This window comes from Lycium ferocissimum, chromosome 9 (assembly GCF_029784015.1).
Source record: "Lycium ferocissimum isolate CSIRO_LF1 chromosome 9, AGI_CSIRO_Lferr_CH_V1, whole genome shotgun sequence".
NCBI lineage: Eukaryota > Viridiplantae > Streptophyta > Magnoliopsida > Solanales > Solanaceae > Lycium > Lycium ferocissimum.
This window is the reverse complement of record NC_081350.1, coordinates 27,501,654-27,528,241: the sequence shown is the minus strand read 5'-3', so window position 1 is coordinate 27,528,241 and position 26,588 is coordinate 27,501,654. Positions and strand designations below refer to the sequence as shown.

The following is a 26,588-nucleotide window of genomic DNA, read 5'->3' as shown; positions in this document are numbered from 1 at the left end:
AGCACCCCATTTAATCTTTTACTCCACTGGGAAAAAGTTTTATTTTCATTTTTATTTATTTTAGTACTTTGATTCCCACTTAATGAAAAAGTTGGAATAAGGAAAAGGCAAGGAAAGCGCTAAAAAGAGATAAAATTTGCCACTTTCCACTTTTGATTTTTCTTCCTGGTTTAAACTAACATAAAAAAATTAAATAAATATAGAAGTACTATAGTAGGGAAAGGAATTGAATTCATTTTTACTGTAGAACAATAAGTGCAATATTGGGTCCCTAACAAATAACGAGTCATTAGTCAACAATAACAATTACAATAATATATGCGGTGTAATCTCACAAATGGGATCCGGAAAGACTAGTACACAGATCTTAGCACACCTTTGAAGGGCAGTAATACTTCAAGGGGTCGTTTCGTTAGACAAGAGATAACAATCTCGCGATTCCGAATTGTTAATACTGAGATAAAATATCAAAATGACTAAAATATCCTTCTCTAAAACTCTTCTTCTGTCATTTAAAAAGATTAAGATTAAAACTAAAAATAAAATTATCGCAATTTATCTATTATATTCTATGTATTATATTTTTAATGGAATGAACCAAATATCTGCTAATAGAAACATACACATTAAATAATTTTATCATTATTTATTTCTTGTATTATGATTCGGCATTATCTCGTTCCGCAATCAATAATCTCTAAATATCATGTTATAGGTTTAAGTCTAATTCTGTTACTTTTTAAAGGTTATATAACTTTTTTTCATACGATTCTGCACGAGGATTCTTCTAATCGAGATCTCCAAATTAAGAACTTATGAAAATATAATATGAAACATTATTCATCAATTATTGATAAATGGATACTCATCATAAAAATAAAAGGATTTAACAATTATTACATCAAAGGACATGGGGTCTAATTATGAGGGCAGTTTGGTTAAGAGGGAAAAAAAAAAAAGGAAAACTTTTTAGTTTTTGCTTGAGCTATCCAAACAAGAAAAAGTGAAAAACAAAAATCAGTATAAAAGGAAAATAAAACAGTGCTTAATTCACCAACTTTTTCCATAATATCCAACCATTAACCAATGAACATTTGCCACGTGTACATCAAGAACTTACTGTGACATTCTCTATGTCTCACCACATTGTCATTTTATCAATCAGCAAAGAATTTAAGATCACTCATGTGTTTTTTAAGGAAAACAAAATATCATAAACCCAACAAAAACCCACCCACCCACCACCCCGCCCCCCCTTTATATAAAAAGCAACAATGAGCACTTTTAGTAAGAGAAAAATAAAATAAAAAATGTAACACATGCTGTATATAAATAGAAAGAGAAAGGAAAAAAAAAGTTAATAATACAAAGAAGAGAAAGAAAAAGAGTAGTAGGAGTAGTGGGTTGTTGTTTGTCTGTGGAGAAAAAAAGAGAGGAAAAAAAGGAAGTCACTTTCAATATTAAGTAGTCTTTTCTTCTATACATAGGAAAAAAGAAAAACCCTAGTTTTTTTTGCATTTTTAAACTTAAAGTATCATGTGGGGTTGTCATAAACAAGTAAAGTAGTCTCTAACTCTTCAATATATGGATTCTTGTTAAGATATTATATGTATCCAGATCTGAAAGAGAGTACCTTTTGCTCTGATTATTGTTGGTTTTTGATAAAAATGTGTTCTTTAAAGGAAAACTGAAGTGGGGTTGTTTGTTTGATGTATTTGGTAGCTTAAAGATTGGATTTTTATGAGTTTGTTTTAGGAATTTGAGGATTTTGGGGTAGTTTTTTTGGAGGAAGCTCATTTTCCAAGAAAGTTTTGGACTTTGTTTTTGTGGGGTGGCATTTTCTTGGGATTTGGAATTGGATGCATTGATTTAAGAAGTTTATGAAAGGCTAAGTGAAGTTTAAGAGTAAGGATTAGAGTGATTTTGTTGGATTCTTGGTGTTGGTACATTGTGTTTTCAGTTTATAGCAGTTATTATTTCTGGAAAGTTGTGAGAAATTTGAGTACTTTTTTGGATGAATGTTTTGTTAGTTGTTGGGAAAGTGATCTAAATTAAGTAGGTGATTGATTACTTTGGGGCAAAGGGGCTCCATTTGGTGGAAAATTAGGTTAATTTTTCTTTGCTTTAGCTAATTAACATCCAAATATTTGCACTGGAGTGGCTAGGGGTTCCTGGAGCTGTTACCATGTCTTCCTTGAGTAGGGAACTGGTTTTCTTAATCCTCCAGTTTTTGGATGAGGAGAAGTTCAAAGAGACAGTTCATAAGTAAGTTTTTCTATGAGCCTTTATTGTTGAAATTCAAATGCATATGTGATCTAGCAAATGATTAAGTTTTTCTATAAGCCTTTATTGTTGAAATTCAAATGCATATGTAATCTAGCAAATGAAATGTGATTTAGTATTCTAGAATTGATTTTTCATTTTCTAGTTTGTTGCGATTAGACTCGATGAATGATGTAGCCAACTGATCACCTTGAGTCAATTGTAGATTTGCTTGGAATTTTCAGCTTAATGGTGAAATCTTATGATTGTTGCCTTTTGGCTTGGGTTATAGTAGATGTTGAATCCACTTGGCTTCTTTGTGTGTTTATGTTTTTATATTTTTGAATCCCCTTAGTGAAAATTCTGTCTCCACCATGGTTATTTGTTTGTACACTCTCTCATTTCATCATTTAGCTAGAGTCGAAAGAGCAAGTTAGATGACATAACTCTTGAGGGGATTTAATGTTTATTATCTTGTTCTCTTCTCATGTTCCATTTTACCATGAAATTGCATGAATATTAACTTTAGGTTGGAGCAAGAATCTGGTTTCTTCTTCAACATGAAATACTTTGAGGATCAAGTGCAAGCTGGTGAATGGGATGAAGTTGAGAAATACCTAAGTGGGTTCACAAAGGTTGAGGACAACCGCTATTCAATGAAGATCTTCTTTGAAATAAGAAAGCAAAAATATCTTGAAGCTCTTGACAAGTGAGTTCATTCACCAATTAATCATTTCATAAGTTTCGTCAGCACCTCTAATCATTTGGTTGGTTTTGGAAATATATTTGTCAGGCATGATCGAGTAAAAGCAGTTGAGATTCTTGTTAAGGACCTTAAGGTTTTTGCTTCTTTCAATGAAGATCTTTTCAAGGAGATCACCCAGTTATTGACTCTTGACAATTTTAGGTATTATATTTTGGCATTTAAGTGTGCTGTGTACTCTTCCCTTTTGCAGACGATTAATTGAAAACCTTTTGTTGTGTCCCTAGACAGAACGAGCAGCTCTCCAAATATGGGGATACAAAGTCGGCAAGAAATATTATGCTGGTAGAACTAAAAAAGCTTATTGAGGCAAACCCTCTGTTCCGCGACAAGTTAGCTTTTCCTTCTTTCAAAGCTTCACGACTGCGGACATTGATTAATCAAAGGTTCTATGCTAAAGCATGCTTTGTATCTTGTATTTAATCCACTGAGGTTATCTATCTGGGGATATTTAATGCTTCTAATATTTCCATAATATTACCTCAAATAGAAAGTGCCGATTAAGTTAGTTTCAATTCCTAGCTAAGCAATGCCATGGAGGGTCCATTAATCTGCCACTTCTAATTATAATTGTTTACTGCTGTGCTGTTATCGCTAGTTGGGGATGAGATCACTCCTTTCTGTGATTATCTGATTTTCTTGTTAAGACTACTTTATTAAGTTTTGTGTCATTTGAATTTCAGTCTTAACTGGCAGCATCAGCTATGCAAGAATCCACGTCCAAACCCTGATATTAAAACACTTTTTACTGATCATACTTGTGCTGCTAGCAATGGAGCTCGGCCTCCTCCTCCTGCAAATACACCTCTTGCTGGACCAGTTCCAAAGCCTGGGGCATTTCCTCCACTTGGAGCTCACAGTGTGAGTAGTGTTCATTAAACATGCTGTTCCCTTAAGAACAAAACCTCCTATTTATCTGCTCACCATTTGGTATATTCCATATGGTGTCTTAATTGTTTTAGTTTTATTATTGCAGCCATTCCAACCAGTTGTTTCACCTTCACCAAGTGCCATCGCAGGGTGGATGTCAAGTGCAAATCCTTCTATGCCTCACGCTGCTGTTGCTGCTGGTCCCCCTGGACTTGTGCAGGCTCCTTCTGGCGCTGGTATGTGATATTAGTTTGGAGGAAACTGTGGTTGCATTTCCAAAAAGTTAGTATTTTTCTTAAACTAAAGTTTTCTATTGTAATGTCATCAGCTGCCTTTCTAAAACATCCAAGAACTAACCCAGGCGGTCCTGGAATGGACTTTCAAATGGCCGATTCAGAGCATTTGATGAAACGAATGCGTGCTGGTCAGTCTGATGAGGTGAGTTGAAGTAAGACGGAAATAGCAAGTTTGCGAGATTACTTTACCTAATCGATTAACAAGGCAAGCAAACACAATTTTTTTGGTTATTTTCCAGGTATCCTTTTCTGGTTCAACTCATCCTCCCAATATGTATTCACCGGATGACCTTCCTAAAACTGTTGTGCGGAACCTTAGCCAAGGATCTAACGTTATGAGCATGGATTTCCATCCACAACAACAGACTGTTCTTCTAGGTTGATTCTGATTGGCCCCTCTATAGTTAGTCTGGGGAAGTGTTACTTATGATTATTGGGCGTTTATGTGCATATTCCTGTTCAAAATTGTGATAAATCATTTAAGTATTTGAGACCCATGGTTGGGAAAGGGGACATTTTGTGGCTTCAAATTTCTATTGGTCCTAATTTCCATCTTTTCCTGTATGACCATGTAGTGGGTACCAATGTTGGTGACATTAGCATTTGGGAAGTTGGATCTCGAGAAAGGTTAGCGCATAAGGCCTTCAAGGTTTGGGATGTATCTGTATGCTCAATGCCATTCCAGGTGAGAATTTCTTGAGGGTTTTGAATTCCAATACTTCTTCTTTGATCCCCCAATTAGTGAAGCAATTTTTCTTTCCAGTCCATCATATTTTAGTGTGAATCCTGTCCCCAAATGAGATGCCAAACTAATTTAGTATTGTACTTGTATATAATTTGGTCTCGGCATGTCATCGTTCATTGATCTACCTTACTTCACATATTAACAAACTTTTTAGCATAAATCAAAATACACCCCAATAAACAACTCCAGAAACTCTTTTTTCTTATTTTTTCAGCTTATTAATAGGATTAACTTGATTCATGATGGAAGGAGTATGTCTATATTAAGTCATATTTGCTCAAATCTAGCATATTTCTCCCTTTCTTCTTTGGGTTATAAGATTCACTTTTGCTCCCCAAATTAACGTGCTTTGGCTGCTTATTATTCAGTCAGCTTTGGTCAAAGATGCCACTATATCTGTTAATCGATGTGTATGGGGCCCAGATGGTTCTATCCTTGGTAAGATGGGCTTTTACTGGTTCATTTTTTCTTTCCTGTGATATGTTCTTGCAGCTTTAGGAACTCAATTGTACCCATGTTTCTGTCATTTTGCTTTTTGCAGGGGTTGCCTTTTCGAAGCACATTGTTCAAATATATACATACAGCCCAGCAGGAGAATTGAGACAGCATCTAGAAGTAAGTCTCTTTGTCTCACATCCTCACATCAATAATTACATATCTCATCAAGTCTTCATTATTCTTCATGTTGTAGATTGATGCTCATGCTGGCGGCGTTAATGATATTGCATTTGCACACCCTAATAAGCAACTCTGCATAGTAACGTGTGGGGATGACAAGACAATCAAGGTTTTCTCCTAGACAAGATAACATAATATTGGTGTTATGCTTTCCTTTTAAAATAAAAAATAAAAAAAAGAAGAAAACTTTTGGTATTATAATTCCGAAATTTTGTAGGATTTATTTTCTTCATTATTTGCTTTCTTATAACAGGTTTGGGATGCAGTAGGTGGTCGTAGACAATATATGTTTGAGGGGCATGAAGCTCCTGTATATTCTGTCTGCCCTCACTATAAGGAGAATATCCAGGTAAACCAATTGCATTGTGGTTGCTTTTCACATATTGACTCTTGTGCTGCTGAATGATTTTCATAGGGCTTCTTAAAACGAGTCAAGGAAGCCGTCTTATAATTTTTTTAAATTGTGTTTGATAAGGAATATTATTTTCTAAATTTACTTTTTGCAGTTTATTTTCTCTACGGCCATTGATGGTAAAATAAAAGCTTGGCTGTATGACTGCATGGGATCAAGAGTAGATTATGATGCCCCTGGTCTTTGGTGCACAACAATGGCATATAGTGCTGATGGAACCAGGTTGGTCCAAAAGCCAGTACAATTTGATGTTTGTTTAGTAAGTGACCTTATTTGTTTCAAACAAGCAAGGAAGCTTTGGTGATTTTTATGCGATGCATGGAATCTTACCACATTTCTTTCTTCGATAAGATCTTATCCTTGTGATGCAAATTTTGGTAATACATTTTATTTTTCCATCCTTATACCAAGCTAAAGTAGTATAATGATTTTAAAATCTACCATCTTCTTTATCTTCAAATTTGGTGTAACCCTTTTATTTCATTGCTGCTACATCCTCTCTCTATTCCTGTTCATTTCTGTTTTATGTTTCTGCACTTTCTTTTTTTCTTTTTACTTGTCCTCTGCAGTACTTTTGATCGGGGAACAGAAGGATTCAAACAGATTTTATACGTTCAGCATGTCATACCAAAACTCAAAAGCACAAACATTTGTAATCAAGTCTAAACAAGTCTTCTGCCTGACCTTTTAAAAAAGGAGGTCTATAAACAAGTTTCTCCTGCCATTGAAACACAAGATTCTTTTTAGCCAGTCAACCAAAGATTACTTGGTGGAGTAGTGAACCATAGCCTCTCATTGTTTGCTCAGCTTTCGTCCAGTCCAACCCTCCAACTCAACAAGCTCCCTTTACTGGCCTAGGCATCACCTAGCATTGGCCATATAAGTTAAGGAACATCCTCTAGATTGTCTAGAATTTTGATGCTGAATCAAATGGTCGGTTTGAATCCCCCTGTTTTGTTTTCAAATGGTGTCATTTCCAATAATTCCACTATACTCCCTTTACAGCCAACTTCTTGCAAAAATCAGAAAACGTGATGGGGCAAGTTTTTCTTTTACTCATCAATGTTGGCCCAATCGAGACACGTCCATGGCCCAATCCTGATGTACCCCTTCGATTGACCCTATCCTAGGTATATAATCCTCCCGTCTAATTCGACCAACATACTGCTGGCTTTGAGCCCGCCTTGTTGGTCAAGTTCAATTCCTTTCGTGTCCAAAAAGTCAGCAAAAGCTAACCATCTATTGCCCAGACTTTTGAACCGAGGATATTTCCCAATGGTCCATCTTAGTATCTTGCAAACAGTAAATGTCAGCTCGCCATGTTTGAGTCAATAATTTGATAATTCTCCTTGTTTTTTTCTTTTCTTTCTGCTGTTAAGTCCGCGTGCACTCCAACTAATAAAACTTAGCTTCTTTTGCCAGATATTGGCAAAAATCTGCCTTTACCTACCATAATTCACATTGAACTCAAGCATCCTTAATTCCTTTGCTGTTTGGTGATTTCATCAGTGGTCATCCTCCTCTTAGCTCTAATTTTGGTTTCTTTGTTGAAAGACATAATTAAATAAATAAAAGTTTCTCTCTAGCTTAAGCTTGTTGGATGAGATGGTTGCGCACTTCAACATGGTAGCAGAGTAGGTAGAGGTCTTGAGTCACCCATTATCAAAAAGGAAATTCATGTGTGAGAAAGAACAAGGGCGTACTTGAGGGGGCGTGTGTCAGACATTATGAAATAAATAAAAGTGTGCTCTCTTTAACAACTTAAGCTTTTAAATGAGGTGATCACACACGTCAACATTCTTCATCATATTATTTTTTGAATGCATACATTCTCCCGGTTGAGTGCTCCTCCTAGTAGATTTTCCAGAACTCTTTCAAATTTCCCAAGAAGCCCCTTCTTCGGCAGTCTATCAAACATACCATTGCCCAAAAAAAAAGAGGCTAAAGTTATGGGTACTCCCTAAGGAAAAACATGATACCATTGGAGGACTCATCAGGGTGAATTTTATACACCGAAGGTACCATGATAAGATTCGACAGCCATTAGTGAATGAGTTAAAGGTGCTTATTGAAGGTAGAAACAATGAATTGGAAAGAGGCCTATGGGATTTTATGACCAATGCTCTAAACAAGACGAACTTTTTTGAGAAAGATCTCTGAACAAGACAAACTTGTTTGCATTTGATGTTATTATATGTAGTGATTCTTAACTTTTCCTATCTTCTTTCAGACTTTTCTCTTGTGGGACAAGTAAAGAAGGTGAATCCCACCTTGTAGAGTGGAATGAGAGTGAAGGAGCAATCAAGAGGACGTTCTCTGGCTTTAGAAAGCGTTCATTAGGTGTTGTGCAGTTTGACACAACGAGGAATCGTTTCTTAGCTGCAGGCGATGAGTTCCAGATAAAGTTTTGGGAAATGGATAATACCAACATGCTTACATCTACTGATGGCGATGGTGGATTGCCTGTTAGTATTGCTGTTATTTGAATTCATTTGTTTGACAGAGGACATATTATTGAAACTGAGAATTATTGAACTCCAATTTTCTTTTCAGGCCAGTCCTAGACTAAGATTCAATAAGGAAGGCTCATTGCTGGCTGTCACGACGAGTGATAATGGAATCAAGGTTCTGGCAAACACTGATGGACAGCGAATGCTCAGGATGCTGGAGAACAGGGCATTTGAGGGTTCTCGTGCGCATTCTGAAGTCAATATTAAAGTAAGATTGCTCCTCCTTTGGGCAGTTATGGTTTCTTACTACACAATGCCCTGAGCTAATTTAAATTGTCATATTCATACCACCAGTAGAATATAATGCTTGTCTTTACCTTGATGCTTCTGCAGCCGCAAATTTCTGGTTCCTTAGGTCCAATTCCTAATATTTCTGGCTCTGCACCTCAAATCGTTGAACGTGGTGATAGAACTCAGCAATCAATGTCCATCGGCAATCTGGTATACTATCTGCCATGATTCTCCCCCTCCCCTTCTTTATTACTGTTGACAGGGAAGTGCATGGTGCTTCCTGATCTTTTGTCATTTGAAGTATGATTCTATTATATATTTGACTTATCATGCTTGTCAAATCAATAGGCCACCATGGAAAACAGCAGAGTTCCTGACGTCAAACCTAGAATTGCAGAAAGTATGGACAAGATTAAAAGCTGGAAGTTCTCTGACATTGCTGACTCATCTCAACTTAAATCTCTAAAGCTGCCAGACCCTCTGTCAGCCAGCAAGGTTGTTATAAAACTTCATCTGCATTTTTATTTTCACTTGCTTGTGGTAGTTTTTCTTTTGAAGACTAAATTTGGTGGGATCTTTTGTCACAATCCTTTCTTGTTGAATTGAATTATGTGACTACCTTATATAAAATGTTAAGCAGTAGTGAAGTCTCCTTTTTGTGAATGGTGGCAGATAGACTTGAACTACGATCTCTGCTTGCTCTAATATCGTTGAATGGTTTGACTACCTCATTAATAGTTTATACTGTTAGATGGGGCCATTCTTATTTGCTCGATTAGATTTTTAACAGCTCTTAATTGTTCCTGGAGACTAGTGTTGAATCTCCTACTGCATGTTTAGTCTTTCTTGATGGAATATGAATTGTTGCTATTAGTAACGTTGAGGCACAATATGCTTCTTTGATTAATGGTCTTTCTCAGCAACCTAAAGACAGTTGAATTGTTATGATGACAGGTGCTGCGGCTTCTCTATACGAATTCTGGGCTTGCTGTGCTGGCACTGGGCTCCAATGCCATTCATAAGCTCTGGAAATGGCAGAGAAATGAGCGAAATCCATCTGGAAAGGTAAAGTTGGAGTATCGATATGGCTCACATCAAATTTTCGTTAGTTCTTGTCAGAAAATTCTGACTGGTTTGCTTTTCTTATTCCTTTCTTTCAGTCCTCAGCGGCGGTTGCTCCACAACTGTGGCAGCCTACAAATGGAGCACTCATGTCTAATGATGCCGGTGATGCAAAATCAGCTGAAGATGCGGCTGCATGTATTGCTCTATCTAAAAATGATTCTTATGTCATGTCTGCTTCTGGTGGGAAGGTCTCCTTGTTTAACATGATGACCTTTAAGGTTTGTTTACCCTCTCTAGGAAAAGAAGTGGACGAAGATCTCGTTTAATTCTTGAACTTGAAGATCATTATGTACAAAATTGACTTGTCCCTTACTTGACGCTGATAAATTGGTTTATCTAAACTGACACATGAACTCTGGTCAGGTGATGACAACTTTCATGCCGCCACCCCCTGCAGCTACCTATTTGGCATTTCATCCTCAAGATAACAACGTTATCGCTGTAGGAATGGAGGACTCCACCATCCAGATATACAACGTTAGGGTTGATGAGGTACTTTTTCTTTTTTTGTGTGTTGGTCCTTGGTTGCACATTTCACTTCGAAGCCACAATATTACTTCTTTAATTTCTCACTGTTTATTCTGATACTGAAACTTAATTTTGTAGCTTCTATGTTCTTCTCTTTTCACAATGGTTATCAGCCATGCATGGTGGGAATATCATCAGACAAACGTCTTTAAATATGCCTGCTAACAACTCAAGAGTTTACGTTAAGACTTCATTGCTTTAGTAAAGCTGTAGATAATGAATTTTTAAGAAATCTATGTTTGGTTTTCAGTTGTAAAGAGGAGGATTGCTGGAGTGGGAGGTAAATATCGAAGGATGAGGTTCATTTTGGGAAGAAAGTAAATATGGAGGGGTTGGGTGCCCTCCTCGTCACCATTATCAATTAATTAAAACTGGACAGAAGTGTGAAATTATAATACCTTTACTTATCTTGATTCTTAGACAAATGGATGTTAATCATTAATATTTCACAGCAACCAACCATGTTTTTTCTCCTTTACGTCAAAATAGACATACTTTTCAGGTCAGGAATACATAGACCCATCGAATATCAAAGCAATAGCCTTATTTTATTATATTTCTTCCAAGCCTTATGCTTATCAACTTTGTTTTCTGTTTTCCTTATTCCTGTCTGTCCTTTAGAATTTTGTGGTAACAGATCTTTTCTGTTTGCTTCTTTATGGTTTCATTGTGAAATAATATTGCGCCCTTTTGGTTATCTGACCCTGTCATAGGTCAAAACCAAGCTCAAGGGTCACCAGAAACGGATCACAGGCCTTGCATTTTCACAGAGTTTGAATGTACTGGTATCTTCAGGTGCAGATGCACAGGCAAGTTGGTAGTTTTTCTCCTCTTTGCATCATTTTGCCTCTCTTGCATTCTTTTCCATTTCAAGGCACAGCACTGCTGGTACCATTTGGATTTATGTATTGCATTTATTCATGAGTCTTAGTTTGTTATTTCTTTAGGATGGGCAATGGTACTTCCTTTGCAACATGGCAATCTTGATGCTATAGTAGTTATGTAGTATAATTTCAATAACATGCTAATAGCACAATATTTGGTGCTTGTTCTGTGATGCAGCTTTGTATCTGGAGTGTTGATGGCTGGGAAAAGAAAAAAGCAAGGCCTATTCAAGCGCCGCCAGGTCACCAAGCTCCCTTAGTTGGAGAAACTAGAGTCCAATTCCATAATGACCAATCTCATATACTAGTAGTTCATGAAAGCCAAATTGGAATCTATGATACCCAACTTGAATGTCAGCGTTCAGTAAGTCTTCACATTAATTTGTTGTATTTTATTGTTAAACACACTAAGAATTTGTATTGATTGCTCAGAAATGTTTTAGTTTAACTGAATTCCACTTATTAGTATATCATTCTCATCTCCTCGATTGTGAATTTGTGATTGTACTGATGGCAATCCTGGTAATGGTTATTCTAAAATTTTCATCAGCTTTAATTGTGATGTACCACTGCCAACTGTTGGGATGGATATTTAGATGTTGGTGTTTCTTGTTTGTTTGGGGTAAGTGTCCTGTGTTACAAAGGTCTGCATAATTTCAAGAGTACGATAGGAAATCATCATTAAGCGCGTAGCATCTATGATGGCATGCTAAACCAGAATTGCTGGGGACTGATGCAGTTGTCTGTGTTCTTTGTTCCTATTATAAAAATATTTTTTGTTAATTCATTTTCCGTGTTGACATTTTTTGCTCTTCCTAGTTCCTATTTTCCTTTCTTGCTTTACATACTTTGTCAGTGTAGCTGCATATATATTGCTATGCATGGCTCAACAAAAGAGAACTTTCATGTTGCATATTTTATGATGATCATGATACATTTATCATGTACTCCAATTGTGACTATCAAGTTCCTTCCATTTCCTAGTTCAAATACAAATGATTTGAGCGTTAATTGGTTGCAGTGGTATCCAAGAGATGCACTTTCTTCTCCCATTTCAAGTGCTATATACTCATGTGATGGCCTGCTGATCTTTACTGGATTCTGCGATGGTGCAATCGGAGTATTTGATGCAGACAGTCTGAGACTTCGATGTAGAATTGCACCTTCAGCTTACTTATCTTCAATTGGCAGGTAAGCATTCATTATTTCCAATTTCCATGCATATAAATGGTAGTATTGCACATGTTTTGGACAATAGTGGCAAATATGGGAGTTAGAGCGGCTGTGTAATGGGCTTTGATTTGCTTTGAATAAAGTTAGCACTTGGATTTCCGCTTATATTTGGTGAAGAGGGCACAAGGCTCTCTACATGGTGACATGAAATTATGACATGCTCATTGCTTTATCTGAATTTAGAGGTAATATTTTGGAACTGTGGCTAACTAATCTGAATTTCACTTGTTTAAGCAGTGGCAGCGGCGTTCCATTTCCTATGGTGATAGCAGCACATCCATCGGATTCCAACCAATTCGCTCTCGGAATGAGTGATGGCACGGTGCATGTGATCGAGCCATCAGATGCAGAGCCCAAGTGGGGCGGTTCATCGTCTCAAGATAATGGACCTATGCCTTCTATTCCCTCTAGTTCTGCATTGAATAGTCAGCCATCAGAAACCCCTTCAAGATGATACATTCAACATGGTGATATAGAGATGATATGGTGCTCACAGTGTTCTTTTAGATCCTAATATTGTAAAGTTCTAAAAATAGCTTATTCTTTTCTATCTAGTTTGACTATTCTTTTGGATAGAGGTCATTGTACATCTTTGATCAGCTGCATTTGTAGCCAGGCCATTAATTATCGTGTCTCAAATGTTTCATTGATTCCTTCCATCTTGTTTCCTCTGCTAAGTTCTGAATCATATGATAACCTAACTTCTTTAATTTATCTGCAATTATAATTCTTGCTGTTTTCTTACCTGCATTCTATGTTTATGTCAACTCAATGAATACATAATGTGTCTTTAAATATACTGCTATCACTGGATATAGCTAATAAATCCATTCTCATCCCCCTTGGAGTGCCTTTCCTACGCCCTGTATGAACATGAGATGGTTTGTGCCCGAAGTTGTCTTTTTTTTCAATTTAATTTGTTACTTATTCATGGTAAATTAATATGGTGTGGTGTAAGTCATGTGCTGGTAAATTTTAACCCTAGTAAACTACCTCTAACCAACTGATCGTCAACTTGGAACAATAATTAGGTGCCGTTTGGCCATAAATGTCAAAAACTTTTTCATTTTTTTTGGAATTTTTGAAGTTGGAGTTGGAGTTGTGTTTGGCCATAATTTTTGACATTGTAGTTTTTGGTGCAATGTAGTGTAAAAAAAATGAAAAAAGTTGAATTTTTTTGAAAAACAAGTTTTTCTTGTTTTTTGAAGTATTTGCCATAAATACAATTTCACTTTTTTGGAAAAAAGAGAATAATTTTTATTGGTTTTTGTTGAAACAGTGAAACTAAAAAAAAAAAAGTGAAAAAAAATTTTTCTTGTTTTTAGAAAAAAGTGTATAATTTTTATGGCCAACGCGCCCACTTGGTATTCCGGAATACAACTCCGGAGTTGTATTCAGAATATTTATGACCAAACGCCTAAAAGTAAAAAAAAGTGAAAAGATTTTTTGGAAAAAAGTGAATAATTTTTATGGCCAAACGGCTACTTAGTTTGCGGGCGATTTCTAAAAGGATGACTTAACTGTCCATTATGGGATTGTGTTAATGGAAATTTCAACTTAAGTGATCCAATTTCTGAGTACAAACTAGAGAACCTCAAGATATACACAATTAATACGGTTCCATGGTTTGCACATATAAAGGGTTAATAAATCATTTAATCATTTATAAGAAACAAATTACCATACGCGACACAACAAACACATACTCTAGGTACTCAATCGTTGGAGTCCCCTAGTGGCTAGTATCATGCTAAAGTGTCCAAAACATTAAGTAAATTGTATAGAATACACAATTTTGAAACCTATATAAAGTGTTTTCTTCGTTCTAATTATTGATACAGATTTTAAGAAAGAAATAAATACTCTCACGGTCCCACTTCATTTGAGATGATTCGGAGTAGGAAAGTCAAGCTACCTAATTTTCATTGTGAATTCGAACATAGAATCTTCAAGTTTTTTAAATAAAAATTACATATTTTAAAACAACATAAGTCACAATAATTCATAATTCAAAATATTTAAAAGACACAATAAATTTCCGTCAATGAAAAATTCTCTCCAAATAGTAATTGCATCACATAAAATGAGACAAAGGGAATACTTTTGAAACTTGTGGGTTTTGTGGCTATAAAACTTATGAAATTTGTGGCCTCAAACATGTCATGACATTTGTGTGGTTATGAAAACTTTCTCGTTTAGGGTAAAATGAAAGTGTATATTGCCTCTATCCAAATTTATGTGGCACTTTTCGTATTTTGAGATTCAAACATGTCTTTATTTGACCATAATTTTTTCATATATAGTTTAAATATTTTGATTTACCAATTATAATGACTTATAATACTTTTACGTAGTTTTTAAATATGTGAATTTTTATTTCAAAAGACTTAAAGATTCAATGCCTGAATTCACGACCTAAATTAAACCATTTGACTGTTGAAATTTCGAACTGTGTCACATAATTGGGACAGAACAGTAGTTATTTGCTTTCAAATTTTGAAATATGTCATTTATTTTGAAAAAGATTAAATGTGTCACATATACTGAAATAGATATTACTGGAAAATATGTTGTAATAGGTAATTAGGATTTGAAGACATTAAGATTTAGGAGCACGATTTTTTTGAACTAACAATTTTGACCCCTCACGTTATTATCACAAAATAGCTTTCCCTCCATGCTCATGAGAAAAAGACAAACCAAAAAGAGAGGCAACGTACGTTTTTTCGTACATTCAAAAAAGGAAAAAGAAAAAAAACAGGTAGCAGAGTGCCATTGGATGCTTTATTCTTGGCTCTGCAACTCTTTTTTTAACATCCTGATAATGATGAAGTACTAAACTTTGCATAACCCCTTTTTTATATCTCCTTTTCTAAGGAGCTGAATCTTGAAAACAAACTTTTGATATCTTTTTGAAAAAAAATAAAAATGGGAGGGAGTATGGTAGAAAGTAGAGGAGGTAGTGTAGTTTGGGTGCAAAGACAAAATGGAACATGGTGGCCTGGTAGAATATTGTGTAGTAATGAAATCCAAACTTGTGGCATTCTTTCTCCTACTAACGTCACTTCAAGATTTCCCATTAAGCTTCTTGGTCGAGATAATGCTTCTGTGTATGCTCTTTTAGCTCATTTTTTTTTTCTGCTTCTTTTTTTGCTTTTGTGTGTTGTTAGAAGTTAGAACATGTGATTCTTGAGTACCCCTTTTGTTAAGATTTGGTCGTTTTTTTGGGTAAAAAACAAAAAGATGGAGGTATTATGCTAGGTTCTTATGTGAGCTACTATCTTTTGCTGCTTAGTAGTAAGAAAAAGAAATATACTAGTAGAATTTCTCTGTGTTACATCTTCTTGAATGTTTTTATGCTCAAGAAATGAAGGTTGAATATTGTTTATTTTGTTTTTTTTAATGAGACAAAACGCTAGTATTTTTTTGAAATGAAACTTTGGATTTAAGACCCTTTGTGTCCTATAATCATAGGAATTTCACTTTTGCTGGTTTCAACAGCTTAGCGAGAGCATTATAGTTTGTTTTTGTCAGTTTACTTTGTGTTTTTTTTTTTCTTGATACTTTTGGTATATTTTAACCTGTGTACCTCTGGACAGCTTCTTTATCACAGAGAAACTGGACAAAACTGTGTCATATATGTTGTTGGTTTTTTCCTTTAATATGCTTCTTGAAATCTTTTGCGGATTTGATATCAGTAAATGAAATTGTTGAATCATGTTTGTGTGCAATTGTGTTACAAAATTATTCAGGTATTGGTACAATTTGGAGAAGTCTAGACGCGTAAAGGCATTTCGATGTGGTGAGTTTGATGGTTATATCAAAAAGGCTGAATCGTCCAAGACTTTTACCAATACTAAAAGCCTGAAATATGCACATCGAGAAGATGCCATTCTTCATGCTCTTGAACTTGAGAAGCAAGACCAGGAGAAATTAGAAAGTCCAGGTATATTTTGCTGTTTTGACTCATATGGGATTTTGTATCTTTGTTGTGTTAGACCGCCAATTCTTTATTACTAGTACTAGAACTTGATAATAAGTATAGTAACAATAATACATATGGTGATATTGATGCTTATTCGAGCTTAAAATAGCTCAATCAAGATGGCCACTAAATTTGATGTTCATGATGCCATGGTGAGAAAAAAGTGTCTCATCATCCTAATCTTGAAAGTTTCTTAAATAAAATTAAGAAAGGAATCTGTTGGTAATATTGTTTGTGCACTGCAGTATTAGTGTCTGGATTCAAAGAGGGTGAGACACATGGAGAAAGTAATCAAAAAGCAAAGAGAAGCAGATGCTTTTACTCCCCTAACGACTCGATATCTTTCTTGGAGAAATCAGTTCATTCTCAATCATCAAAGATGATTCCCACATCTAATCAAGCTGCAGAAAATTCTTCTTCCAAGTCTACGAGTTCCTTGAAGAGCGATTCAAAGAGTTCACATAGAAAGAGAGAAACAACTGCAGGTTAATGTTTATCCCTTACTTATTTTGTTTGATCACCTTGTTTATGGTTTTGATACATGTACATCATATTTCCATTCCGTCTTCTTTCAGGAAGTTGTGTTTGCAGTTTAAACACTCATCTTTGCTTAATTAGCATCGTTCTAGCTGATATTTATTAACTCCTTCGCAAGATGATAAAGTGTTGCCTTTCTCATATTTGAGCAGATGTTACATATAATGATCTTACCTTATATTGCTATGCAAAGATGCCACCAATTCTGAATTACCTAAGGCACTAGCACACTTTCCTTTTATCCTTTATTTGCTTTTGTTTTCTTTGAGTTGTCACATCAGTGTGCTACTGTGATGACATGCAAATGGAATTATTGGTGATTCAATTCTAGAAAATTTATATCTAAGAATATCCCTTAACATCATTGGAGCAAATCACATTGATGAAAGATGGAAAATCTTTCCTTTCCTTCAGAATGATTCTGTTTAGTGGAAGAGCAGTATAAAAGTCATTGAACACTTTCAGGACCAAACAATTAATTGGATACTATTAGTTGTGCTGTTTTGATCTATTCTGAAAATTCAGGTAACAACGCATTGAAACCAACAAAGATGAGCTTCAAGGTTGTAAGTCGTCCAGCAGTCAACAAATGGAAGCAAAAAGGGAAAATGCCTAATCAACAGTTTAGGAGCAAATCAGCTGTTTCAACTAATGAAAGTAGTAGTGAATTTGGATCCAATGAGATGTCTCAGCCTAGTCCAGGGAACAGTTTCTCGGAGGACACCAGCAGCCTTAGTTCAAACTTCATCCCGCGGAAGAATAGTACTAAGACATTAATGGATGTGCATATGGCAGTTCAAGGCACCTATAGAGTAGAGCATACTCCCCTTGTTTCTCTAACGAGTAGATTAAACGGAAAGGCAATCATTGGGCACCCCATCAACATAGAAGTGTTATATGATAGTTCAATTCTTCCTGCTAAAAAGGAGAGCTCTTATCAGCTGAAAAGCACTAACAGGATGCCTCAACTTGTTTGGAGAAAGTCAAAGAGAACTCCCGTCTGTTACACAAGTTCTACTTCCTCTTTTGCAACTAAGCATGAGAGCATTCAGCAAAGCAACAAGAAACTTGGAGATTCGAGTTCCCAAGCAAGAAAAAATGGCCCCTTTAATACTAAGTCTCGTGGGAAGTTATCGAAGAAGCCAAACGTGTCAAAGAATAAACCAAGAACAGTACTGCCTTCTGTTACATGTGTGCCTGTGAAAGACATATTCATCAAGTTAATCGGGGCACTTGGAAATGTTTGATCCTTAGCAGGAGGTGTTCATAACTTGAGTATTTATTGCCCTTTATGATTTTCTGAGTAGGAGAAGCTTTCTGTAAATATTACAGTTTGCTTAGTTTTTGCTGACATTATGAGAAATGTAAATTGACATACTAAAGTAGGTTAATGTCTCCTCTGTAAGTATCCTTAACTTACAAAAATATGACAAAAAGATTGCTCAGCCTTTTGTTCTTCCAACATGAAATCTATCTATTAGTCGGTTCTAGTAAGATTGAACTGCCTTTTACTAGTGTGCTTTTTCAGGTACTTATATTACTTACAGTTTAACTTAGTTATATTCCTTTTGCAAAGTCTAACCATCTTTAAACTTGGAAAAAAAGAGAGTTGTGATAGAATAGAGGTTAGTGTAGACATAATTTAATTCTATTGAATCTTTTGAATGTTTAATTCAGATTGGAATGATATGGACTTGAATAGACTAATTTGAGGTTAAGATGTACTTGATTGAGTTTTCTTTATGAATGCAAACTAGGGCAAGGTCATATTTCAAAAAGAAATTTAATCTAGACTAGTATCAATTTTAAGACTACTTATTTTCTTATAAAGTTATAATTATAATATGGGACTACTTTAAATGTAGGATATTTCATCCCTTATATAGTGTACCAATCAAGGAAGGGATATTAGCTCTTATTTCCACTATGATATTCAATTTTACAGAGTACATGGATTTGGATAGAAGGGATATTAGCTCTTATTTCCACTATGATATTCAATTTTACAGAGTACATGGATTTGGATAATAATAAATTTACTTGTAGCCTCTATTGCTCGGACTCTTCAAAATGGTCAATGGATACGTGTTGGATTCTCCAAAAGTAGAGTATTTTTGGAGAATCCGACACGAGTGCGGCATCAAAATTGATGAGTCAGCGCAACTTAGCTCGTAGCTCTCTCAATATCCAAGCCGATAATATTAAATACTTAATTTCAGTATTCTCAATGCTTTAATCATCAGTATTTAAAATATCGATAAAATACTTAAAAGATAATTTTCACTTATAAAATTCAATTTTTTCCCCAAATAAACTTAATACCAGGTATGCATTTGTAACTTCAATCAAATACTGTGCAAAACTCCCACCATTACAACATTTTTTTGTTTGAAAAAAGTTTTCCAGATTTACAAAAAGTTTTCTCAAGTTTTGCCGGGAGATAACTTTCAATAAATATTTCTTCTTTCACTAATGATTAATTTCCAGGAGATAACTTTCGTTGCAAAATACTTAAAATTCCCATTATCCAAATACATTAATGATTTTGCATAACTTTTTCCTCCAAATAATTTTCCAAAAAACTTTTCCCAAACGTTTAAAATAGGAGTAACAAGGGTTAGAAAATCTTAGTAGTTCTGTCGATTGACTACCTAAACTTTCACGTTATTGGTGAGAATTTAATTCCACCTTGTAATCAACTCCCCCATTTCGACTTCCTCTAACCCTATGTAATAATTAAAAAAAGGGGCAAAGTGTCAAGTTTGCTTTGAACTATGCCAAATGAACAAATTTGTCTCTGAATTATGCGAATAAATTTACCCTTATCCTTTAACGGCAAAAGCTTACCACGTGTCAGGCAATTAAAGATTTATCTTTTTAATTAGAGGGTAAATTTAAACCTTTGGAACCCTTTCTCTTTTCAGCTCCAAGTAGGTACACTATAAATTGACTTCGAACTCAAAAACATCAGCAAAAACCCCAACTAGGGTTTAAGCTTTAACCTCTGTTTAATTCCAACAATGGCTACCCTCAGATACTTACTCTCCAAATCATCACTTCTAAAACTCGGCCATCTTCACCATTCCAACAACTTCACACCCATTTCCCAATTCATAAGAACTCTTCAATCTTTCGTTTCCAGAGAATTCCATTCCCATTCACCTAATAATTCTAGAAGCTTCTGCACTTTCCCTGAATACTCTGATTCTTCAGTCGCTGCCGCTTTGAATCTTGATAGTCGTGTTGCTGCCACTATTATTACTGGTTTTCTTGGCTCTGGAAAGGTTCGGGGAATCATTAATTTTCTCAGATTTATTATATCAACTATGGTAACCTGAATCACTATATATCAGAATAAAAAAAAAGATCAAATGATGCAATAATGGGTATGGAGGATTCATGTAGCTGAGCTCAACTAGCTCGGGGATTGGGGCATACTCATTGTTGATTTTATTCAGCTGAACTTGCCTTAATAAATAATTTTATTCAGCTGAAAGTTAGGGAAATGTTTTTTTGTTTGTGATACTGTTTGGTCTATTATGGATTAAAGACATTATGGCAATTTGTTGTTGACTAAGGATGCTGGAAAAGTTTGTCATGTATGGGTGGACATCGTAATCCAGTTACCATATATATGTCTTCAATCCCATGTTAGCTATAAGTTTCAGATGAAGTATATTAAGCAAAATTTCACATGAAAGTCGGGTAATGAAATTATGCCAAATGCAAAATTATAAGTAAATGGTAGAGCATGGGGGCTTCTCTGGTTCAAAACCCCTGCCTTCGATTAGAGGGGATTTGCCTTATGGGTCGAGCTCATCGCACGGGGCTTGCCTAGTGAGGGTTATCTCTCTTGTGTGGTTTGCAGGCTATTGCACAAGAGCGGGGTTTACCCTATGCGCACCCGAAGGGTAGCGGCTGTGGGTTCCCTTGTCAGCCAAAAAAAAAAAAAAAAAAGTGTTTCTCTATTTTGAATTGAGATATCTGAATCACTTTACATGTATAAGATGTTGGGTGTTAGAATGCTTATGAGAAATGTCTCTTGTTTTTTTTCATGGATACTCTGGCAGACTACTCTGTTGAATCACATACTGACATCTCAGCATGGGAAGCGGATTGCTGTGATTGAAAATGAGGTATTCCGGGGTTTTCTTGTCTTATCCAGTTATTGTTGTTACCTTTTATATCCTCAGATGTTTCTTTTTCCGTTCAACCGTTCAATGGATGCGCTTTGACTCCTCGTTTTTCATTTAATTATATTATGGCTAGTAAATTTTGGTTTATCTACATTTACGTAGATTTTATATGACTAATCCACTTGCAGTTTGGTGAGGTGGACATTGATGGCTCATTGGTTGCTAGTCATTCTTCATCTAACGAGGATATTCTCATGGTTAATAATGGCTGTCTGTGTTGTACTGTACGTGGTGACCTTGTTAAGATGCTTTTGGAGCTTGTTAAGAACAGGAGAGACAAATTTGATCACATAGTTATTGAGACAACAGGTATGTGAAACTATTTAATAAAATATAATTAACTGTTGATCTCAAACATGCCAAGTGCACTGGGGGACTCAATTTTGTTAATAACACCTAGCGAACATCTGATTATGAACTACTTATCAAAAGGAAAAAAATCTGATTGTATAGTTTAGCACTTGCAAATCACTTCAATACTTAAATGGATAACTTTGCCTGGTATATGTTGGTAATCGCAATAGCTAAGGTATTTCTATAAAGTATGTGAAAACATTTTAGTAGAGGGTTCTTTCTTAATCTCTTTTATTTACGGAATGGATTAAATTCATGTGCCTTAAACACATCCATGTAGAAGTAGATTTGCATTAATCCAAATGGTAGCTTGTACTGAATTGCTCCCTTCTCCTCCAAACGATGTTGATGCAGTAATAAAAGCTGGAAAAAAGAGGGTAACATATGCATAGTGGCGTTGTTCTTACGTTTTGATTATTGTCTGTTCCTGATGGTGATTCAGATGAAATTCCGATGTGTGGAAGCATGTAGCTTCATTTACAATGACTACTGCAGTTCCATTTGTTTCTTCTATTCCTCTGGTCTTTTCACTGTCTTGCATGAAGCCTTACTTGTTTAGGCCTGTTGTAACCTCATGATTAACTTCAGTTGCTCTCTACGTGGTCTGTGAAAGTTACTGTTCACTGGCGTTGCTGACAGAAAAGTTTTTCAATTTTGCTGAATGTTGCTTACTTGCTTTCTGCAATGAACAATCCTTTTTAGACCCGCTTCCTCATGGGGAGAAACGGGGAAAAGAAAAAGAAAACTACGAAATCTGTGGTTCCGTGGTTTCGCCATTATAAGGCCCCTGTAATATGCTGATTAAATATTCATTATGCATCTTGGTCTGACAAAATCCCTGTAGCATGTTGTTTTTCAGAAATTAAAATTTGGAACATGGTTTAGTGAGTGTTTATCATCTTTCTAACCGCTCCTTTGAGTTGCTACCTGTTTTCCAGGTCTTGCAAAGCCTGGTCCCGTTATTGAAACATTTTGTTCTGATGAATTGGTTTCAAGGCATGTCAAACTTGATGGAGTCGTTACATTGGTTGATTGCAAGCACGCCTTGCAGCATTTAAATGAGGTAAAACCCAGATTTGTGGTAAATGAGGCTGTCGAACAAGTGGCTTATGCAGATCGAATTATCTTGAACAAGGTAAGATATCTTCTAGCTTTTACTTGGTTACTCTTTTCCTAGCCTGCTGTAGGTTCAAGCAATCTTGGGAAGCCTATTTCAGTTTTTGTTCTTCTGATTATGTTGACAGATAGACTTGGTAACTGAAGCCGAGCTCGAAGTGCTAACAAAGAGAATCAAGGTACAGTCTCGTCTATTTAAGCTTATTTGTCTTTCTTCTAGAATTGCAGTGCAGGGAGTTGTTCTAAAATAAATATGACTTACAATGTTGCAATATGTTATGTATATGCATCATTCAATGATATTAAGCTTGGAAATTGCCCTCTTGCGTATAGAGTTTTAAGAACTAATCTGCTAATGTGAAAGAAGAATTTCCTTGTGAGGCTCTTGTCGTTGCTTTCTTATTTTATTCCCTTAATTTCTTCCGTAATGCTTGTTCCAATACGACTTGGTAATGCACTTAGAGTTGCTGCAGCCTTGAACCTTTTTTTTTTTAATAAAATATATGTTGCATCTCTTTCGTGCTTTAATAGCTTTGACAGCTAGGTAAAGATCTGTATAGCCATTTCTGGTGGATATGCAATATGTACTCCTTCACCCTGCATTTAGTTATATCTTTCCTTTTTATAACTCATTCTTCAATACGAAGCCCTGATTGCTGTGATTTTCCAGCATATCAATGGGATGGCACAAATAAAGAAAGCAAAGCATGGGTTGGTTGATATGGACTTCGTTTTGGGAGTTGGTGGCTACGATCTTGACAGGTGAGACTGCTTGCTCCTTAAACTGTTTCCCATTCCTTGGCTCAGAATGGTATCTTGAGTTATTGTTGCTGAGGTTTCAAGGATGCTTGCTTTGCAGAATTGATTCTCAAGTTCAATCAGAGGGCTCCCACTGTGGGCACAAACATGGAGATGGGCATGGTAGTGAATAGTGACTAACTTTTTGAAATCTTTGTTCTCCCTGTTCTTTCCAATGTCTCCCCAACTCTGTCAATTTTTTTTTTTTTTTTAAAGTTTTTATGTACAAATGAGTTGTTTGATATGTTTTATTCTTTTTATTACTGATCTGACTTCTCATCTTATAAAAAGATAAAGCTCCTTCAAGTTTTTGATAGGATCCCTCATTGTTTGCAGAACATCACGAGGGCCACCATCATGATCATGTACATGATTCTGCTGTATCCAGTGTTAGTATTGTGTCCGAGGGAACCTTAGATTTAGATGAGGTATATGCTCTTTCTAGCTAACTTCTTGTTTTCGTATCATTATCTGGTTATTGTTGAGTTACCAATTTCACCGGCCATTTCATGCTTAAAGTCCTGCGACTCTGCCCTAATATACGCTCATGTAATGCTTATTGAACTCCTGCGACTCTGCCCTAATATTCGCTCATGTAATGCTTATTGAACTTTTAACTGGACTTGCTCTACTAAGCACTTTAAGGTGCTAGAGATAAACATAAACTTTGAAAGTACTTCCTTGTCCATTTTTTGCCAAAAAATTGTTCGTTATGTATGAACAACATTCTCATGCGGGTATGTGGTCCAGGTTGATGATTGGCTTGAAAGACTGATTGAAGAGAATGGGGATGACCTATACAGGATGAAAGGGGTTTTATCTGTGAGTGGTTCTGAAGAGCGCTATGTTTTCCAGGTTCTCATCAATTTGTCTTTGCGGTATTTTTTCCCTCTTGATGCTCTGTCATTGTTGATTCTGATTTTGATCTTTTTTGCTTTTGTTTAATTTTTCCGAAGGGGGTACATTCCATTTTAGATGGATGCCCAGGCAAGACATGGGAACCAAATGAGAAGAGAATAAACAAGTTAGTATTCATAGGCAGAAACCTAGATGAAACTGCATTAAGAAAAGGTTTCAAAGGCTGCTTAGCGTGAGGAATAGACGATGGACGCATGTTATCCCCCGGTAAGCTGTGGCTCAGCTGGATAATGATAGCCGCAGGCTGACCCCATGAAATTGTAGAGTTCAGTTGTGATCTAGGGTATGATCTCATGTGGCACTCTCTTTTATCTTGGTTCCTTCTCTCGATTTCTTTTTCCCGCAGGGACTTGTCTCATGTAAAAAAAGTTGTGATGAATGATGTACTGCTCATTTGAAATGTACATTCAAGTTAATTTGTTCTTCCTTCATGTTTTTATTTATCATCTTCTGTTTGTGTTTAAGTTTGTGCTGTTCATGTTTTCCCCTCATATATGGGTCTAATTGTCTAAACATGATAATTCAACATTTTTAGCGAGTAAAAAGGGTGGTTCCTGGGCCTGCATAATGCTTTTTCGTTCACTCAACTATGTTATAAAAATGTCATCTAAGATTACCAGGAATTTATAGACTTCATAGCATAGATAAAAATCCTATTCTTGCACCCTGCATGAACTCCGGATGCTTCGTGCACTAGGTCGCCCTAACATAGGTAAAAATCCAGTTTGGATGACACTGATGTGACCAATGCAGTAAAAAAAGGTACTAGTAGCGATAAAGGACATGTGAATATCTAAGGGAAAAGATAGCAGAATGCCGACTTAGGAATTAGTCGAGGTATGCCTTGACAACACGGTTATCGACATAGAAAAGGATCAAGGGAGAAGGTCAAATAAGCATCATAGCTGCTCATGGCTGTCAATAATATTCTAACAAGACATTTCTTGTAGTTGTCTTGTGTTTCTTTTTTCTTGCAAGAATATTCTGCTGTCATCCGTCCCCTTCTGTCCCTGTTCCCTTCTCTTTTTTGCTTTCCTGCAATATTCTTATAGAAAGTGCCGTTTTCAGTCTGATTTCTGATTTGCATTTTTGTTTTTCCATAGAAAGATTGTGTTGAGATTCTCTAAGGAGTAAAATAAAGAGAACATTGTGCTGCTCCAACATCTATTGTTTGATAAATTTACTCCTCATTACAGAATTAGATACTCCATTCTTCTTGAAAATGGCATTGACATTCAATTTGAGGATAGTATTATTTTTGAATCATGATCACAGACTGCTCACATTCTTCCTCTTTCAAAGTTTCCAGATGCATTTAACATTTTCTAAAAACTAGTACAATTGTTTTTTCTTACTCAATTTTCTAGAGCTGGCTGAAATTTATACAAAAGTGAATATGTAATTATGTTAGTTTCTGATCTTGTCATAAAAAGCCAAAAGATAACATCACACGAGACAAATTTATTTAAGTAGATAAATTTAACGCGGAGCAGGTAGATTTAAAGATGAACTGGTTAATTAAATACAATACAATACAATATTGGTTGTTGAATAAACGTGGTTTCTTTCTCTTTTTAACATTTAATAAAGTAAATTCCACTCAACTTCTTAACCTTTAAGGTTTGAGAAACAATAACCCTCCACCTTTTGGAATGGGATGTGACCCCTTGAAAAATGAGTAAAAAATTTTAATACAAGAAAATAACATGTTCTCATCATCTTCTTTTTTCTGGCTCAAAGGTTTCACAAATATTGTATAATCCACATGTTTACAGTTCCTGAAAACAATACGTACTTAGGCTTGCATAATCATAAGTAATCACAAATAGCTAATCACATAGTAGTCACGTAAGTAGCATAAGTCCCAAAATGTACCAAAAAATATGTACAAAAAGGTATATAACACATACACATAAGCGTCCATAACCCACATACATATCCACGGACTTAAGTAACAAAAGCAGGGACGGGGCCCCGTCGTAAAATATGTACACATGCATCGGAATAGTATGTATACCAAAATATCGCTCCATTTAATATAACTTTCTGAGATGTCTTGAGTATGTAAAGCGTAGTACGGGATCATAATAACAAATTACGGAAAAATAGAAATGCAAAATATCAAAATATTTATCAAAAATATAATC

The 26,588-nt window shown here is 35.7% G+C and overlaps 3 protein-coding genes across 4 annotated transcripts; all 3 read left to right on the top strand.

Moving 5' to 3' along the window:
- The first annotated feature begins 1,361 nt into the window (after window positions 1-1,361).
- Window positions 1,362-13,284, top strand: LOC132030097 (protein TOPLESS-RELATED PROTEIN 2-like). 2 transcript variants are annotated; one of them, XM_059419579.1, is made up of 25 exons: window positions 1,362-2,265; window positions 2,792-2,971; window positions 3,056-3,169; window positions 3,253-3,411; window positions 3,709-3,886; window positions 4,002-4,131; window positions 4,224-4,333; window positions 4,431-4,569; window positions 4,767-4,876; window positions 5,305-5,374; window positions 5,478-5,551; window positions 5,628-5,723; window positions 5,868-5,963; window positions 6,121-6,248; window positions 8,257-8,491; window positions 8,580-8,744; window positions 8,870-8,977; window positions 9,116-9,262; window positions 9,722-9,832; window positions 9,928-10,110; window positions 10,256-10,384; window positions 11,134-11,229; window positions 11,483-11,668; window positions 12,326-12,495; window positions 12,772-13,284. In XM_059419579.1, exons 1-25 carry the CDS (start codon window positions 2,186-2,188, stop codon window positions 12,989-12,991), a joined length of 3,414 nt encoding a protein of 1,137 aa, XP_059275562.1. In that variant the 5' UTR covers window positions 1,362-2,185; the 3' UTR covers window positions 12,992-13,284. The 2 variants fall into 2 exon arrangements, with proteins under 2 accessions (XP_059275562.1, XP_059275563.1); XM_059419580.1 differs by having other exon boundaries at window positions 1,363-2,265; window positions 12,775-13,284.
- A 1,507-nt stretch (window positions 13,285-14,791) lies between these two features.
- Window positions 14,792-18,555, top strand: LOC132030096 (uncharacterized protein At1g51745-like). The gene is made up of 4 exons (XM_059419578.1): window positions 14,792-15,647; window positions 16,290-16,483; window positions 16,768-17,007; window positions 17,585-18,555. Exons 1-4 carry the CDS (start codon window positions 15,466-15,468, stop codon window positions 18,304-18,306), a joined length of 1,338 nt encoding a protein of 445 aa, XP_059275561.1. The 5' UTR covers window positions 14,792-15,465; the 3' UTR covers window positions 18,307-18,555.
- A 1,501-nt stretch (window positions 18,556-20,056) lies between these two features.
- On the top strand, window positions 20,057-24,872 carry LOC132030095 (uncharacterized). The gene is made up of 10 exons (XM_059419577.1): window positions 20,057-20,343; window positions 21,130-21,195; window positions 21,384-21,564; window positions 22,548-22,744; window positions 22,854-22,904; window positions 23,396-23,487; window positions 23,585-23,646; window positions 23,860-23,951; window positions 24,274-24,378; window positions 24,480-24,872. Exons 1-10 carry the CDS (start codon window positions 20,080-20,082, stop codon window positions 24,615-24,617), a joined length of 1,248 nt encoding a protein of 415 aa, XP_059275560.1. The 5' UTR covers window positions 20,057-20,079; the 3' UTR covers window positions 24,618-24,872.
- Window positions 24,873-26,588: the final 1,716 nt, after the last annotated feature.